Below are 15,396 nucleotides of genomic sequence, written 5' to 3' on the forward strand. Positions count from 1 at the left end.
GGGTGGATGGGTGGAGCATTAACATTAAAAGGTTGTAACATTATGGATTGTAACAATAAAAAAAAGATAAAATTATAATAATAATAAAATAATAATAATAATAATAATTTAATTAGATCTACTTGTGTATGTATTGTATGTGTGTGTGTATGTATGCATTGTATGTGTGTGTGTGTGTGGATGGGTGGATGAATGGGTGGATAGGTGGGTGGGTGGGTGGTTGGATGAGTGGGTTGTGACATCAGCAACAAAAAAATCGATAAAATTATAATGATAATAAAATAATAATAATAATATTAAATACCAATAATAAAATAATAATATTCATAAGGATAATGATACAAAATAAAAAGAAAGATTGAAGAAAAATATAAGGGATCACAGGGAAGCTCTTACTTTACCACCTCATGATCCAGACTCGTGTTTATTCACGGCTGGCTCGCATCACTCGGGCTCACCAAGCATCTCACGATCGTTGCCGAACGAGAAAAATCCCTCTTTTCTCCATGGTGAACCGCTCCCGCCGTAGGCGTAGCCACGTCGAGGCGTCGACGTTGCTAGACCCCACCTTCCTGCTGGTAACTAGGGCTATGTCTACTTGGCTGGCCGTCTCAAAAAGCCGACCAATCCGCGATACGAGACGGCCACTGCCGTCGCGTAAAGTAGCGGAGGCGCCTTTGTCGCCCAGGTACGCAAGGGATCGCAGGACGGAGGGTGAAAGATCGGGGGAGGTGGGGGAGCGAGTCTGCGGGCACGGCAGAAGAGAAGGGTCAGGCGAGTGGGGGGTGAAACACCACCCTCCGCGCGCGCCGAAGGGTACCTATGTGTGTGGGTGCATGTACCATTCGTACTAGCCGCCCCCGGGGGGGTTTCCTTTCTTCGTTACCCGTCGCGCACAGCCGAGCAACCCCGCGCTGCTCGACGGCTCAGTTGCTTAACACCGCGAGGACGACACGGTTGCGCCACGACGGCGAATACGCTGCTCTCACGTCGGGACCATCCCTATGAAGTGATCTACGTCACGATATTTATTGCCCGCTCCTTCAAAAATGACCAAGTCTCGATCGGATGTTAATTGAAGAGAGTTACGCGCGCGTTTCATCGCCTTTAGGTCTCATATACACTTGGAGAATATCTGAAAATCATTCTGTGACAGGAAGATACCCAATTTGGCTCTAACAAACGCGTAATATCAATTGTTGAAGAGGGATGGTATGGACATGGGAGTGATCAAAATGTCCTGGATATAATCTATGTAAGAGATATACGCAAGACATACGTCGATTGGCGTTTCTTATCGAGAGTGCCGATGAATCTTGGTCAAAACTCTTGGAATAGTGTTGATTTTGACCTTCGAATCATTCTGTTTGCGCGTTTCTTAGGACGTGACCACCAGATTTGGATGCGTCGATATCATCCCCATCGTGTCTGACAAGCGAAATTTCACCGGTTACCTTTGAAATCAATCTTTCTCTCTCAAAGAAAATGAAAGAAGATGATTTTGTCAGTACAGAACAATTTGATCAAGCTTGCACGTGCTTCTATGAGTGAAACTTGACTATTATGCGCGACACTCTTTGCGTGTGTTGTTTAGTGTTAATGCCAAAAAGAAAAGGCAAACTTTCGAGTTATACTAAAAAAGTAACTTTGCATACACGCGCACAAAACAGTGTCGTGACAAACGACGGACAGAGCAATCTGTACCTGATCACAACGAAATATTTATTTTAACGAAGTGAAGAACACAAAAGCAAGTAAAAATCATACATCGTCGCGATATAAACGAAAAAAAATAGAATTTTTCGAGCTCTACTTAATGGAACCTATTGTTCGCATTGCCGACGGTTAATGAAACATTGACAAGAGTATCGTTTGCTAGCGATATCTTTCAACACAACGAAGATAAATCGAAATAAATCGTATTCTGTCATCGCAGAGTATTGCATTCGCTGTAAATATTTATTAAAGAAGCTTAGTTTTCATAAATATGTACGAAAACGCCATATGATTTGTTAGATCTATGCGTCGCTAGGCCTCTTTTCATGCCAATCGTGCACATAATACGACTTTAAGAGAATAAAATTTTGAACGGCCTTAAAGAAAATACTTTGTAACTTCAATGAAACATTGTATGGCAATAACCGTCGCACGATGATGTCAGAGTCTAGCAGATTTATAAACGTTATTACGTTCATTTTGGCAATTTTGCAACAAATCCTATTGAAACTAGCATTAACTTCGTAAAAAATTTTGCAATATATTCTCTAATTTCTGTGCTTAATTTATAATCCAATACGAGATCAAGAATCCAGGAAATATACAACGATTCTCTTCGATCGAGTTCCTGAACGTTGGAAGAATCTTTCGAAGAAACCGAACAACGATCCAGGAGACCTAATATTTATAATCACACGAACGAACAATCACACGAAGACAGGATAGATAAGTTCGTTCTCTTGAATGTGCACTTTGATGTTGGCCAGTTTCGACCCAATATCCGCCTGTCAGCACTTTCATTACATGCCTATCGTGAAATTCATGGATCGAAGATCGACACAGATCACTTGGTTTCCAATGAACAAGTAACTGAGAATGCTTTGAACCCGTGTGATCTCAGTCAAAGGATCCGAAGATGCCGCAGCAGCAGCAACGATCAGCTTTCGCGATTCAAGAGCTGCTGGGCCTGGACGGTACCGGAAACCGGAGCGGAACCGATCGCGGGGGATCTCCGCAAAGTTCGCCGCCCGCCGGCGTCTCGGCTGTTTCCTACGCTCCAGCTGCACCTCATCACTCGAAATTATGGGAATACATGCCCAGCTTAAATCATTTAGGCAATCTGGGGAATCTGGGAAATCTGGGGAATCTGGGCAATCTCACGGCCTCGAGGATGGCCTACCTGAATGCGCAGGCGGCCGTGGCGGCCGCCTTTCTACCGCCGCCCCATCCCCACCCAGCCCACCATGTACCGCATCATCAGGTACATCAATCGGGCCAACTTCCGGCATCGCCGCCCGGCGTCAACCTGCATCCCGCGGCACATGCGCAGCATGTACTTCCTGGTACGGCTGTAACCACGAATCATCATCAACATAGTCCAACTCAGCATACACCGCCTCATGGTAAGTCGATGATTTTAAATTTCCGATTTTTGGCGGCTATCGTCCTGTTAGAGCCGATGTGAGGGAATGAGCTTCAGTTACGTGAAGACGATAAGAATGGCAATAATTTGTATTAATTAATGACTATAATTTATACTCTTGTGTGTAAGTATGTAGATAGTATATTATAAAATTTCTTTAATATATTTCTCAATATAATTGATACGCTAATAACGTAATGTTCACAATCGCTAAGAGTTTTTTTTTCTTATGATTCTTTGTCTTACTCAGGATCAATATTGTCGATAGACAATTCTATCAATCGCTTATAAATGACGTTACATGCAAATAATGTGTGCTAATTTACATAGAACTAAATCATTCATTTTGGCTCACGTCTATTTCTTTTTCTTTAAAAATATGAATAATAGAATATAAAAGATTCTGTTTTTATCTTTTATCTGCCAAAAAAATATTTAATGCGTATAAAATCAAATATCTAAATATCGACAATTATTGTATATAATTTCTGAAACATACTAAAATATGAATTAATAGCTAATCATAATATAAATATTAATAATAAAAACATTTAAGACATTTATGTTTACTCCTACTTATATTGTAATCATCAATATAGTTTGCATAAAAGATATTTAAAATTTTATTATATAATATATCATATAATATATTTTCTAATCAAAATAAATAAAAAATTGAGGAATAACCGATCATCAGATAATTATCGCACAAAAAGAGCTAATTTTAATTGACATATTATTATTATAATAAGCAATCCTTTTTTGGACGATATATTCATTGTATGATAAACTGCACGTTAATTGCGAACGAGATTGAACTTATGACCCTCTGTTTCGCAAGTCAAAGTAAATTAATAGGCGTATCGTCATTCTGGCATGAAACAAGCACTTAACTGCCACTTACAGCTATCACTTAACAGAGAGCCACTCAAGATCAAATTACCGAAAATCGACACATCTTTGTCGCGCGTCCACGCGCGCCGTCGGCATTGTATGCGCCAAGAATCCGAGGGAATTTTCGGGAAAACTGTATTCAATCGGCAGCTGCTTTTAGCCATCTTACATTCTCAATACACACAAAACGCCAACCGAGTGCCCTCCAATGTCCATCACTCGATCAAAGCAGAAAACTTTTATTTGTCGAGTATGTTGATTTGCCACTAAATTGGGCACAAATTGACGCATTTAGCGGGTGAAAAGCTGAACTATTACATGTTGTAAGTTGAGACTATTTCACCCCTGCAGCGCATAAACAAATAATTAACAAATAACTCCATATCTTATAAATATATACATTAGTTCTCTCCGCACATTGGCTATTTTTTGATAGAAATTTTCCATATTATTGATAAAACGTAATATTAGACGTCACACAGTAAAGATAGTGTGATAAACGACCTTTTTTGAAAAGAAATGCATATTTTTATGGTGTTAGAATCAAGAGCAGAGAGAAAGAAGGAATGAAAAGAAGTGAGAATACGCTGTGGGAATTGATTTATTTTCGTCAGAATAATCCTCAACGTTATGAATAATTAGTGGTATAATGAGTTGAGTGTTAGGCAGGCCTGCAATGTCTCACCAAAACACAAAGAGCATCGACAAAACTGGCCGTCCGTCATACAACTGTTCTCAACTTGTTTTGATATGATATTGATATTTTAAACATAACATTGAAATATTAAATATTATGTGTGTGTAAGTTTTATTCTCATTTATTATTATAACTACTAACATTATGTTTTACTTATTTATTATTACAGTTAAATTATAATTTATTAAAGTATGAGGAAATAAAGAAATAAAACCAAATTACAATTTTATCAATGAAAGGTGAGAATATGAAATTAAATTAGAATTTTATTACACTATTATTAAACTATTTATATAAAATTATATTATCATGTTTATTTGTGTATGTGCACGTAGCATGTGTGACACTACAATATAAAAATAATATTTACATTTTCGAGCATCGAATAAAAAAATACATAGAAAAACATAAATTTTATGAATATTATATATATCAAAATAAGATTTGCATATATAAATCTAAGCACACAAAGAATTCTTTTTTTAAAGCGCGCATTTTAATCTCTTTTTCCATCATATATTTCATGCAAATGAACGCCATTTATAGTGTTTGTTTTAACAGTTTTATCTTTTGTTTTAACAGTTTTATCTTGAGAATAAGATAATTTAATAATTAAATTATCTTATTACCTACGAAATTGTAGTTGTATAAATTAAAATTTTTATCTCGTAAAAGTCGCATATTACACATACATATACATATGTAACATATTTTGGTTTCACGGTATATATAGTTTTAATGTAGTGTATATCGCTACTTAACATTGGAGATTTCGCGACGTAGAACGAATTTTGAGAACGATTTTCGGGTGTCGAGTTCCAGACAGAACACACAAAGGATCTACCATTCTATTCAAATGTCACTCTGGCACCTCGTTTCACAGCATTTATTTGATGTGCTCCATTCGTTCGTTTTTGTCTTAAAACTTAAACAGGCTTAAAGACGAGAGCACAGACCAAGACTTATTACCGTTAGATTGCCAACTATTTAATTTGTTTTTAATAGCAATTACATTGATCTTTAATTGTAAATACACCGTAAATTTATGGAGAAATTCAAAAAGTAGTTTTTAATAATTTTATTACATCAATCCTTGATCAAAATGCAATCTCAGATTTATAAGGAAATCTAGAAATTTATTTTTGATTATGCACATTTATTTATTTTAGTGCAAATTTTTATCCAAAAATTTTTGTATTTTATAAAGAAAACTAATTACCATACATGAATGTGTGAAAGATTATTTATAAAAGTAAGGAATTCAGGATCACTTTATAAAAGATTTTATTTAAAAATACCTAAATGATTAGATTTGATATATTAAAGAGTAATTTTATGAACACATATTAATTAAATTTAATTAAGTTAACCATATTCTTTATCTTTTTTTTCTTTCTTTAAAAAAGGACAACCAATAGTTAGATCAGAATTAAACTTAATATTTAAAATATTAATTAAATATATATAAAAGTTATTATAATCATATAATTACATTAATAACATCTTTATTTATAAGGATTACAATAAAATTAAATTACGATAAACTATGACTTTTTTGATTTCTCAGAGAGTCTGGCATGGTAGAAATTATATTCAACCATGAAAATATGTATTTGATTTTCCGTCCTGAAAAATGTAATATAATGTCACGTGGGAAAGAAGGGAGGTAGAAAACATAGACGGAAGGATTCTCGCGCAGAAAAGCAAGGTATATAACGATGATACCAACAAGTGAGAAAGGAAGAGAAGAGCATGTGTGTGAATAGAAAAAGGAAGAAGACGCAGGGAAGGGAAGTGCGTGAGCGGGCTTCTCAGGCGTTGATAGGCAATTTAGTTGATTGCCGACTTCAAACGATCCGAAAAAGCAGTTTCGAGACACGATGCGACGTCTAGGAAGCGAAAGGCGCGAATCAAATGCGATCGCGAATCTCGGAATTTCTGAGAGCAACATATATTCTTTTTCTTTCCTATAGCTTCTTTTTTTTATTAAATTTGATATTTAAAAATTTCTGAGTTTTATAAACGATGGAGTCGAAAAAATCGAAAATTTAATACAATAAACTCAACACACTTATCAAATAAAAAAATCTATCTAGATTCATCAATTAAAAAAACTTATCTAAATTATTATCTAAAGTCGCTATCCAAAATATAATGATAGTGAGAAAATTATGCCCCTCGCGTTCATCGCGCATGTCAATGTCACCGGAAGTTATCGCATTCGCGTATCCGCGTATTTTTACCCTAGGTGCGTAGTCAGACATTCGTCGTCGGTTCTCGCGCAGTCACGCCTCTGACGAAATGGTTTCCTCTGGAAAATCCGCGGAGCGGAAAGAAGGAGCGGAGAGAATGGCAAGCGCGCGATACGAACATGGTGCATGGTTTGCAGGAACAAATCGATACTGATTAGTACTTCAAAGCGTGAGGGAAGAGGGAGAGGGCGATCATGTGTGACTTTCATGTACGCCGTTTACACATATGTCGATTCTAGACGTGTGTACGTACGTACATTCGATATTTCGCGCGATAAGGGCGCGCGATAGCTCGAGAGCAAGAAGTCTTGAACAAATTAGCGGGTTTACAAACTCGTCAGCGCTCTTTGTTTCCGAGAAAAGTGCCGCGCGTCTCTTACACATAAGAGAGCGTCGCGGCGCGCCGACTACGTTTGCATAAATTTGTGCGCCCGAATTTGTAATCTTTTGCGCGGCCACGCGCAAGTGGCTCGTCATGCAAATTAGCGTGATGAAATTGATATAAAATAAAATTCTCTTGATAAAGTAGTACTTGATTGATGTGAACGAGAACTTAACTTTCGAGAACGACCTCAGCTGTTCCGCTTTACGCAAGATAAAATGACGCAATCTTGCAAATAAGATAATAATAATTATTTAATAATTATAATAATTATTTATATATTATATATATGTGCATGCGTGTGCGCAATTATGTTCAGGATTTGAAAAGCTATAAACCGATGTATTTATTGCTAAAAATAATTTTTATTATCGCGTTTTCGAGATATCTTCATTTCTAATATTTTAATGCATTTTTGATTATTCATATGTACATACATATTAGATTTATTTATTATAACAGGATCATCAAAACTTACACTTAATACAAAGAATTATTTACATGAATAATCAAAAATGCATTAAAATATTAGAAATTAAGATATCTCGACAACGCGATAATAAAAATGTATATATGAAGAAAAGAGTTGCAGACAAAAGTGTATCTGATTAATGCTAATTATAACTTACAATAAAATAGTTAGAAATTTTTTTTCGTAAAAATTTAAGAGGAAGATTATTCTAAACTTTTTAAATAAGAACGGTATACTTTTTTTATATATAATATTGTAAAAAATATTAAAACAAAATTTAATGATTATTATTCTTTGTAGAATATCAGTTTAAACTCAATCAAATCAATTTTATATATATTATGCGTAACAGATATTAAATTATTTAAAACTAAATTAAATTAAACATAAAATTTTTAATATAAAGTAAACAAAAGATAGCAAAAATTTGTGTGTATTTTGTGTATGTGTGTGTTTTCTATACGTCAATGTATCTCACATAATATTAACATATTACTTGTATTGATATGACTATATAATTATGGATTATATTAAAGCACATTAATATTTACTATTAAATATTATACGTATAAATATATAAATATGTATATCTATAAAGTTTATAAGATGTAAATATTGTGACGTTTCCTTTTTCGTACTTTCTACTTGCTTTTTTAATAAGTTATATAGGATATAGGAATACAGTTAAAAATTTCAAAACGTATTAACCTAAGAATTTTTACGGTGAATAAAAACATTTAAGTTTCTTTTTAGAGTATTCTTCAAAGTCATCAGCAGCAGCTCTGATGAAAAAAAGGTAAAAAGAAGCAATTTATTCGCACAGAGACAGTAGAGAAGAGTCTGAAACTGCAGACTGGCGTCTGAAAAAGAAAATAAATGGCATTTTCTCTATAACCGAGGGGTATCTTGCATTTTTCGATATAATTCAAATATATTCCGAGGGTTTTTCATTAGTTTATTTCGCAGGAAAATGCAACGCAGTGGCGGTAGCCGGTTTGGCTTATGCAATTGCGCGCGCGCGCGAATGCAAATTAAACGAAATTAAACAGTTAATTAAAGTACTGGCGCTCCTAGAGAAGTTAATTGAGATTCTTGGGAGATTTGTCGCGCGGAATGTCTTAATTTAGTCCCTTAAGCGCCCTAACTCGCCTTAACAACTTAGAATAATTGGATAACACTGCCGAGGCGCACTCACCGCTAGGAGGAGGAAAATTTTAGTCTTCCAGCATGGACATTTCTTTTTTTTAAATGCGTTGCAATTTACCTTATACACGTTCAAAGTGATCTTGTTTCAATTCTTCCCTTGTAAGAAAAATTCTTAGTCGCTTGTGATCGAAAAAGTAAATAGATTTTTATATAAACTATGCAATATCTATTTATTTTATTGCCTTGTTTTTCTCTTGCACTCCCCTTTTCTCTATTGAAAATAATAATATTCTCGAGTTGTCAAATTAAAGGCATTTGATGAAATTTTTATTTTCATGTATATATAAGAGAAATAATAAGCATCATATTAATTAAGAAAAGAAAATGTAGTCTTTCATATTCGACTATAATAGTTTATATTAGTGTAATCATTTTAACAATTTTTGGATTATTGTGAATTTAATTAACAAATAGAATTAACAGTTAGAATTTTAACTTTATACGACATAAGCTTACATATATGGAAAAAATATGTAATGAAATTACAATATATATATCTGTATACATGATGTAAAATTATTTCAACAAAATAACGTTTGTAGAATTCATTATTTTATTTTTCCAATTCTCATATAACGAAAGCAAGAACTCCGTGTACATTTTGTAATGCACATTTTAATGATTACATTTTAGTTCGCAGCGTATAGTTTTACCGCAATTATTATTTTTAATAATAATTAAAATATAATAATTAAAATGCTTCTGTTTTTTTGTCTACTATAAAATCAATGATATGAAACAGAAGTAAAAAATTTGAAAATGTTAGTTTTAAATTAGAAAATGTTACAGTTTTTTTTTATTATTTAATTATTTTAAGGAAGATTTTTATTACAATCATTTTCTTTAATACTGAAAATTTTTAAACAATTGTCATATTTAATAAATTGATAGAATTTTGTGTAATATGCACGTTTATGTTTACTGAGCTATCTTTTATTTATGTATTTCTCAACTTAAATAATAATTTTCCTTGATATTTTTATTAAAAGAAGATTTTAGTATCGAAAATTAAATCATACATATGAGTTGCTAATTTGGATACCCTATCTTTGTTCATCATAATAATCTAATTCTATTTTCCTCACTGATTGACACGAGTTTTTCCGATTCGGACAGAGAAATAATTTTCTCTCATTATACTCTTGTCGCGCGATGTCAATCATTTGACCCTCGTCGCCGCAGTAGTTCATCTAATCGTCTAATCGTATAATCCGCTTCGACAAATCAATTCGGGTCTCCGACCGAAAGCGCCACTTCACGCTCTATAGCTTTTGCCTGGTAACTATGCCGATTATCGAGATACGGAATTTTACTCGGATTATTCAGCATAATATATTTTGACGCAAGATAACATTAAAATTCCAAATTTATCGGTGACGATGATATAATTAAATATGTAAATTAATTAAATATATAATGCAAGAAATATCAATAAAACACAAGGCATATCCCTAAATTAAATCTTATATTAATATTTAATTGTCGTAGAGTAATGTAACAATTTTATATAAAATTACACACATATGTTAATGTTATATATAATGTTATATATAATGTTATATAATAAATTCATATTCCAGATATATTCTATTTTCTGAAAATCTGCCTTACCTGTATAAAAACGTATGCAATGAATTAAAAATGCAATCACAAGGTGCAAAACGTTTATTAGCTGCTCGAAAATTTAGTTACACGATTAAGTGTATCTGTAAACATTACAAAATTTATACAGTTTATCCGTTATATTAATTCCCTTATCAGATAATAATTGTTTAATCGATGTTTAATCGATATATATATATATAATCGAGAAAATCTCGCACGACTGAGGAGAGCTGCGTTCAATTGTGAGTTATCAATCTAACGTCGCGATGTCGACGAACAAACCGGTATCGATCTATTGCCCCCGATAAAATCATGCGCGTTAAACGGGGTACGTCCCGTTGCACCATAACTTGTCGGCATTGTTTCAAGGCGGCGCGTACATACACAGCCGACTATCAATCGGCCTTTTCGCGCTGTGCACCCATCTCGTAAATTCTCACCCTTTGACACGCGCCCGATACGAGTCCCTAGAACCGGCAAGAACCGGGGAGAGGGGCAGGAGGGGGAGAGAGAGAGAGAGAGAGAGTACTAGCTATGGCGTCGGCGCGACAGTGGCAACCCTCGGCTGGCGTAGAAGCTTTAACCCCTCGGGACCTGCGGGACGTTAATGAAATAACACGGGAATTAGTCTCGGACATTACCGACAAACTATGTCCATTACCGTGCCCTGCGCGCGAAAATATAGCGTTCCACGAAAGCTGAACTTTGGGGGTTGCTGCAGGACGAGAACAAAATTTTAAGATTATATTTAAATCTGTAAGCTTTCATCTAAATCAGAGGATAATTCCTTTTGCATTGTGTATGCGTTAAATTATATTTGCATGCGTAATATTTTTTATTCAAAATTATAATACTATTTGTTATTATATAATTTGATTAAAGTATTATGTGTTTTCTATTTATATTGCTAAATTTAAAAGTTATTACATACGAAGAAAATGAATGCACTTGTATTAATTATATTATGTTGTGTAATTATTATGAGTGTTTTATTCTATTAAATTATAAATAAGAAATGTGTGTGCACATGTGTATTTAAACAAGATATTATATATAGTTTTCATATATAGATAGAAAAAAATAATCTATTTATCATAATGCTTCTTATTTTTCCTTCATATCACAAATGTAATTTTATTTTCTTTACAAAAGATTTTCTGACATATGTAATAGATAATAAATGTGGAAATATAACTGCAGATTTAAACAAATTAAAAAATAATCAATATAAGCTTTTTCTAAACTGTTCATAATTATGTATTAAATACATTTACTGGTTATATAAAAGCAATACTGTGTGGTATCTTATTATTGAGAACCGAAGGGAAAATAGAAGGGTTTAGGTGGGTTTAATCAACCCAGACCCTAAATTATCGATGAGTCTCGGCAATGGAGTTCGTTGACACAGCAAAATACTGAACTCAATAACGAACATAATACTTTAAGCAATTGAGCGACATTAATGTAATAAAATAAATAAAATTCTATCCACTATTTGTGTCGCTCATTTATATAATACTACGCGCAAACGCGTGCACATTCCGTGGACACCGACGTATTGTTACTAAGCTTTCAAACGAGTCCGGGTAAGTCGTTCAAATCGGTACGGATTTCCAGCCCGACACCTCGATTGTCCTCGCTAAAGAGTGCTTCGCGGGCATATATGAATTCACGCCTCGAACACACGTACATCGTCGTTCCTCTTTCCCTTCATCGCCTCTTACCACAACATGTTCCTCCGCACTTCTTTTCCCCAATCTTTTATCTTTCTTGCTCACCTCGTCACCTCGTACAGTTGTCTTTTTCTTCCCCGTCTGCGAGATCCTTTCCTTGCTAATCCTTACTTTGCTCGTGTATGTACCACCCTTTCCGTTCATCCCTTCATTACTCATATCTCCTACTACCCTTTCTACCCTGTCCTTCTCTCTCTCTCTTTCTCTTTTTCTCTCTTATATGTTAATCCTTCCATTATATTTTGCGCTTTTAGATTTATTCAGTACCTAATTTTTTTTATAAATCTTCTCTTTTCATTAATGGCATTTTTATTTATTTTTTTTTATGTTAATTTCTCGATTAAATATTTCAGTGAATCAAAAAGGAAGAGCATATTCTTGTCGCGTTTAAAAAATTAGGAGAAGTAACTAACCTTAAAAAAGTTATTTTTCAATTATTATAAAAAATTTTCAAATTTCCAATAAATCATAAAGCAAGAGAGATACCCCACGCGCTGTGCAACAAACATAAAATTACGAATGGCGACTCTTTCGAGAGAAATCGCATGTCATGTTATCGAGAAGATACGCTCGAGTAACGTGCTGAATGGACCGACGTGTTCCGCAGCCGTCCGCGTGCACGCCTTCTTCGACCCGTAAAAGAGACCCGTAGAGAAGACGCCTTTCAAGGAGTAACCGCAAATCCTAGTATAATACTAATAGGACCATAATAGGGTCAATAGAGCTTAGCCGCGCGACGACAATAAGATCTTGTCAAAATACGCCGGGTAACACGAGCCTAGGAAGCGGATTTTTCTCAATGGGGGTCTGCCTGGTCCCCCTCTCTCGTGTCAACCGGTACAAGGCGATGCGCATTATGGGGTTTTCAAAAAAATCTGAAACCTTCCACCCGGGTGCGCGATTGAGGTTTAAGTTTCACCGCGTTCGGCAACCGCCGATCCCGTGAAAGGAGAACGAATAGGAAAAACCGAAGAATGCCGTATCAGCCTAACACGCTATTCGAATTTCAAGTGAACAATTCCGCACACGATATATGTGTGCAATTTATGTTGAATGCGAGCTCGATTTCCGGTGACGTTTTCGTTTTCAGATATTCACGTTATCACGTATCATAATCTTTCAATTAATTGACGGTATTGTGAAAAAAAAAACAATAACGTTTAATGAAATAATTGCGTCTCTATCCAATTAGTATGATTTTTTTTAGTATATCCTTTATAGTAAAAAAAAAGACCTTTCGAAAAGATTCTACCTTATCCATCGCTTTGATTTTCACCTATATTACAGTAGAAAATTTACTTTTTTCTGCATGTAATCCTTGTTTCGGAGATGAAGTGTAACAAACTCATGTGAAATTATATAATTGTAACGCTGATGTTATTAACATTTTTGAACATAATTCTAGATCGAAATGATTAAAGCTGATTAAACTATTTATTAAATTAAACTTATATATCACACTTACACTTATCACAAAAATATGTTACTTTTAAGTCGAAAAAGTCGAAAACTTTGAAGTGATCTTAGAAGAGTCTTCAACGTGATTTAAAATGGTGATTCAGAACTCTATCCATTATAATATACGTGAAAATTAATTCGATAAGATGTTCGGTTTACCTTCTTTATACATCTCGACTGAAAATAACAAAATTAAATTCAGAATTAATTAATAAAAATCGTATATTGTCGCGATTATTCTGTCGAGTTAATTATATTATTGCGACGAATGCAGAGTTTGAACTAATTAATTATGTGTTTTGCACTCATCATATATAAGACTTTAAATTATGTTTTTATAAGCGCGAGAGGTTCAGTGCTTTAATAAATGCAGAGTAAATTGCAGAATATTTTCGCGCGCGTATACAAAAATTTTACATTATACTCTCAAACGTTTCCATTTATAAACCGATTTCTTTCAAGGTAATATATCTTGCTTTACGCCAAACAAATAAGTTAAGCTTGTTAAATTTCTCGTCAATGTATACCACACCTTTCCACGTTAATTTATCAAACAAACGCGCAAACCCCGGGTCAAGCTTGGCGTCCCCATTTTAAGACGCCGGCTCGTTAAAGTCATTTGAGGGAGCAGTTCCACTACCATCATCACCAACCTTCCCTCAGTGAAACAGAATCTATCTCGTAGCCGCCAACAAGCCCCAACTTTCTTAGAAGCCAGGCAAATCTTTTTCAACCCCTGTTTTTCGCCACCCCAGGGTCTACACCGCGGACGACTTTATTAGAAAATGGCTGCACCGTGAAGCGTCTTAATATACATAGTGTTTATTTTCCTCTTAACAACGTCTTTGTACCGTCGAATCTTGTGCGCTTTTTCACTGTACGCAAGCAATTTAATAATTAATACATAATATATTAAAGATGAATTAAAATTTATAGCTATAATTATTAATTTTATTTATTAATTAATTTATCTATTAATTTATATAATTCATCTATAATCTATCTACTATTTTTATGTATTTATCTGCTTTATTTATCTATTAATTTATCTATTAATTTGGTAAAAATTATTCGAAACTCTTTAGAGAATCAATGGAAATTTTGAACTTTGACTTGGTTGGTTTGAAATCAATATAGTCAGGGGAATAGAAAAGAGGATTCTTTTGATAATCATTCTAATGAGACCTGTGTCATGGTTTTCTTTTCTCCAGCATAGAGAGAATTTTTTATGAGGTTTTAATTAATTAAATTACGGTTAATTCTCATGTTGAATAATTAAAAGTAGCGCATTTGAGTGAAACGTAATGTATGTTTCTGCAGGAAGAATAAAGAACACTGAAATTTGAAATATCTTAGGTAGCTATAAAATAATCATAATTTTTTTCTTTTCTTTCTTTCTGCTCTTTAATCACAGTTCGCATTAACGTGTGTTTATTTATTTAAAAGCGCGTTGAAAACATAAACTATAAATTAATTTCTTATTTCATTCTTTTAAATAAATGTTACATATCAGTTCATAGCAGAGAGGTTTAAACTTTCGACAAAATGTGTTAATTGA

At 34.0% G+C, this 15,396-nt stretch overlaps 1 protein-coding gene across 3 annotated transcripts in view; it reads left to right on the top strand.

Moving 5' to 3' along the window:
* The first annotated feature begins 211 nt into the window (after nucleotides 1-211).
* LOC145962562 (uncharacterized) overlaps nucleotides 212-15,396 on the top strand; it is a 60,806-nt gene continuing 45,621 nt past the window's right edge. For all 3 annotated transcript variants that reach the window (XM_083083746.1, XM_083083745.1, XM_083083747.1), the window contains exon 1: nucleotides 212-3,119. In XM_083083746.1, coding sequence (XP_082939872.1) covers nucleotides 2,633-3,119 — 487 coding nt within the window. In that variant the 5' untranslated portion in view covers nucleotides 212-2,632. The remainder of the gene's footprint in view (nucleotides 3,120-15,396) is intronic.

This window comes from Camponotus vicinus, unplaced genomic scaffold (assembly GCF_025532165.1).
Source record: "Camponotus vicinus isolate PSW18456_S1 unplaced genomic scaffold, iyCamVici1.0 SCAF_12, whole genome shotgun sequence".
NCBI classification, from domain to species: Eukaryota; Metazoa; Arthropoda; class Insecta; order Hymenoptera; family Formicidae; genus Camponotus; species Camponotus vicinus.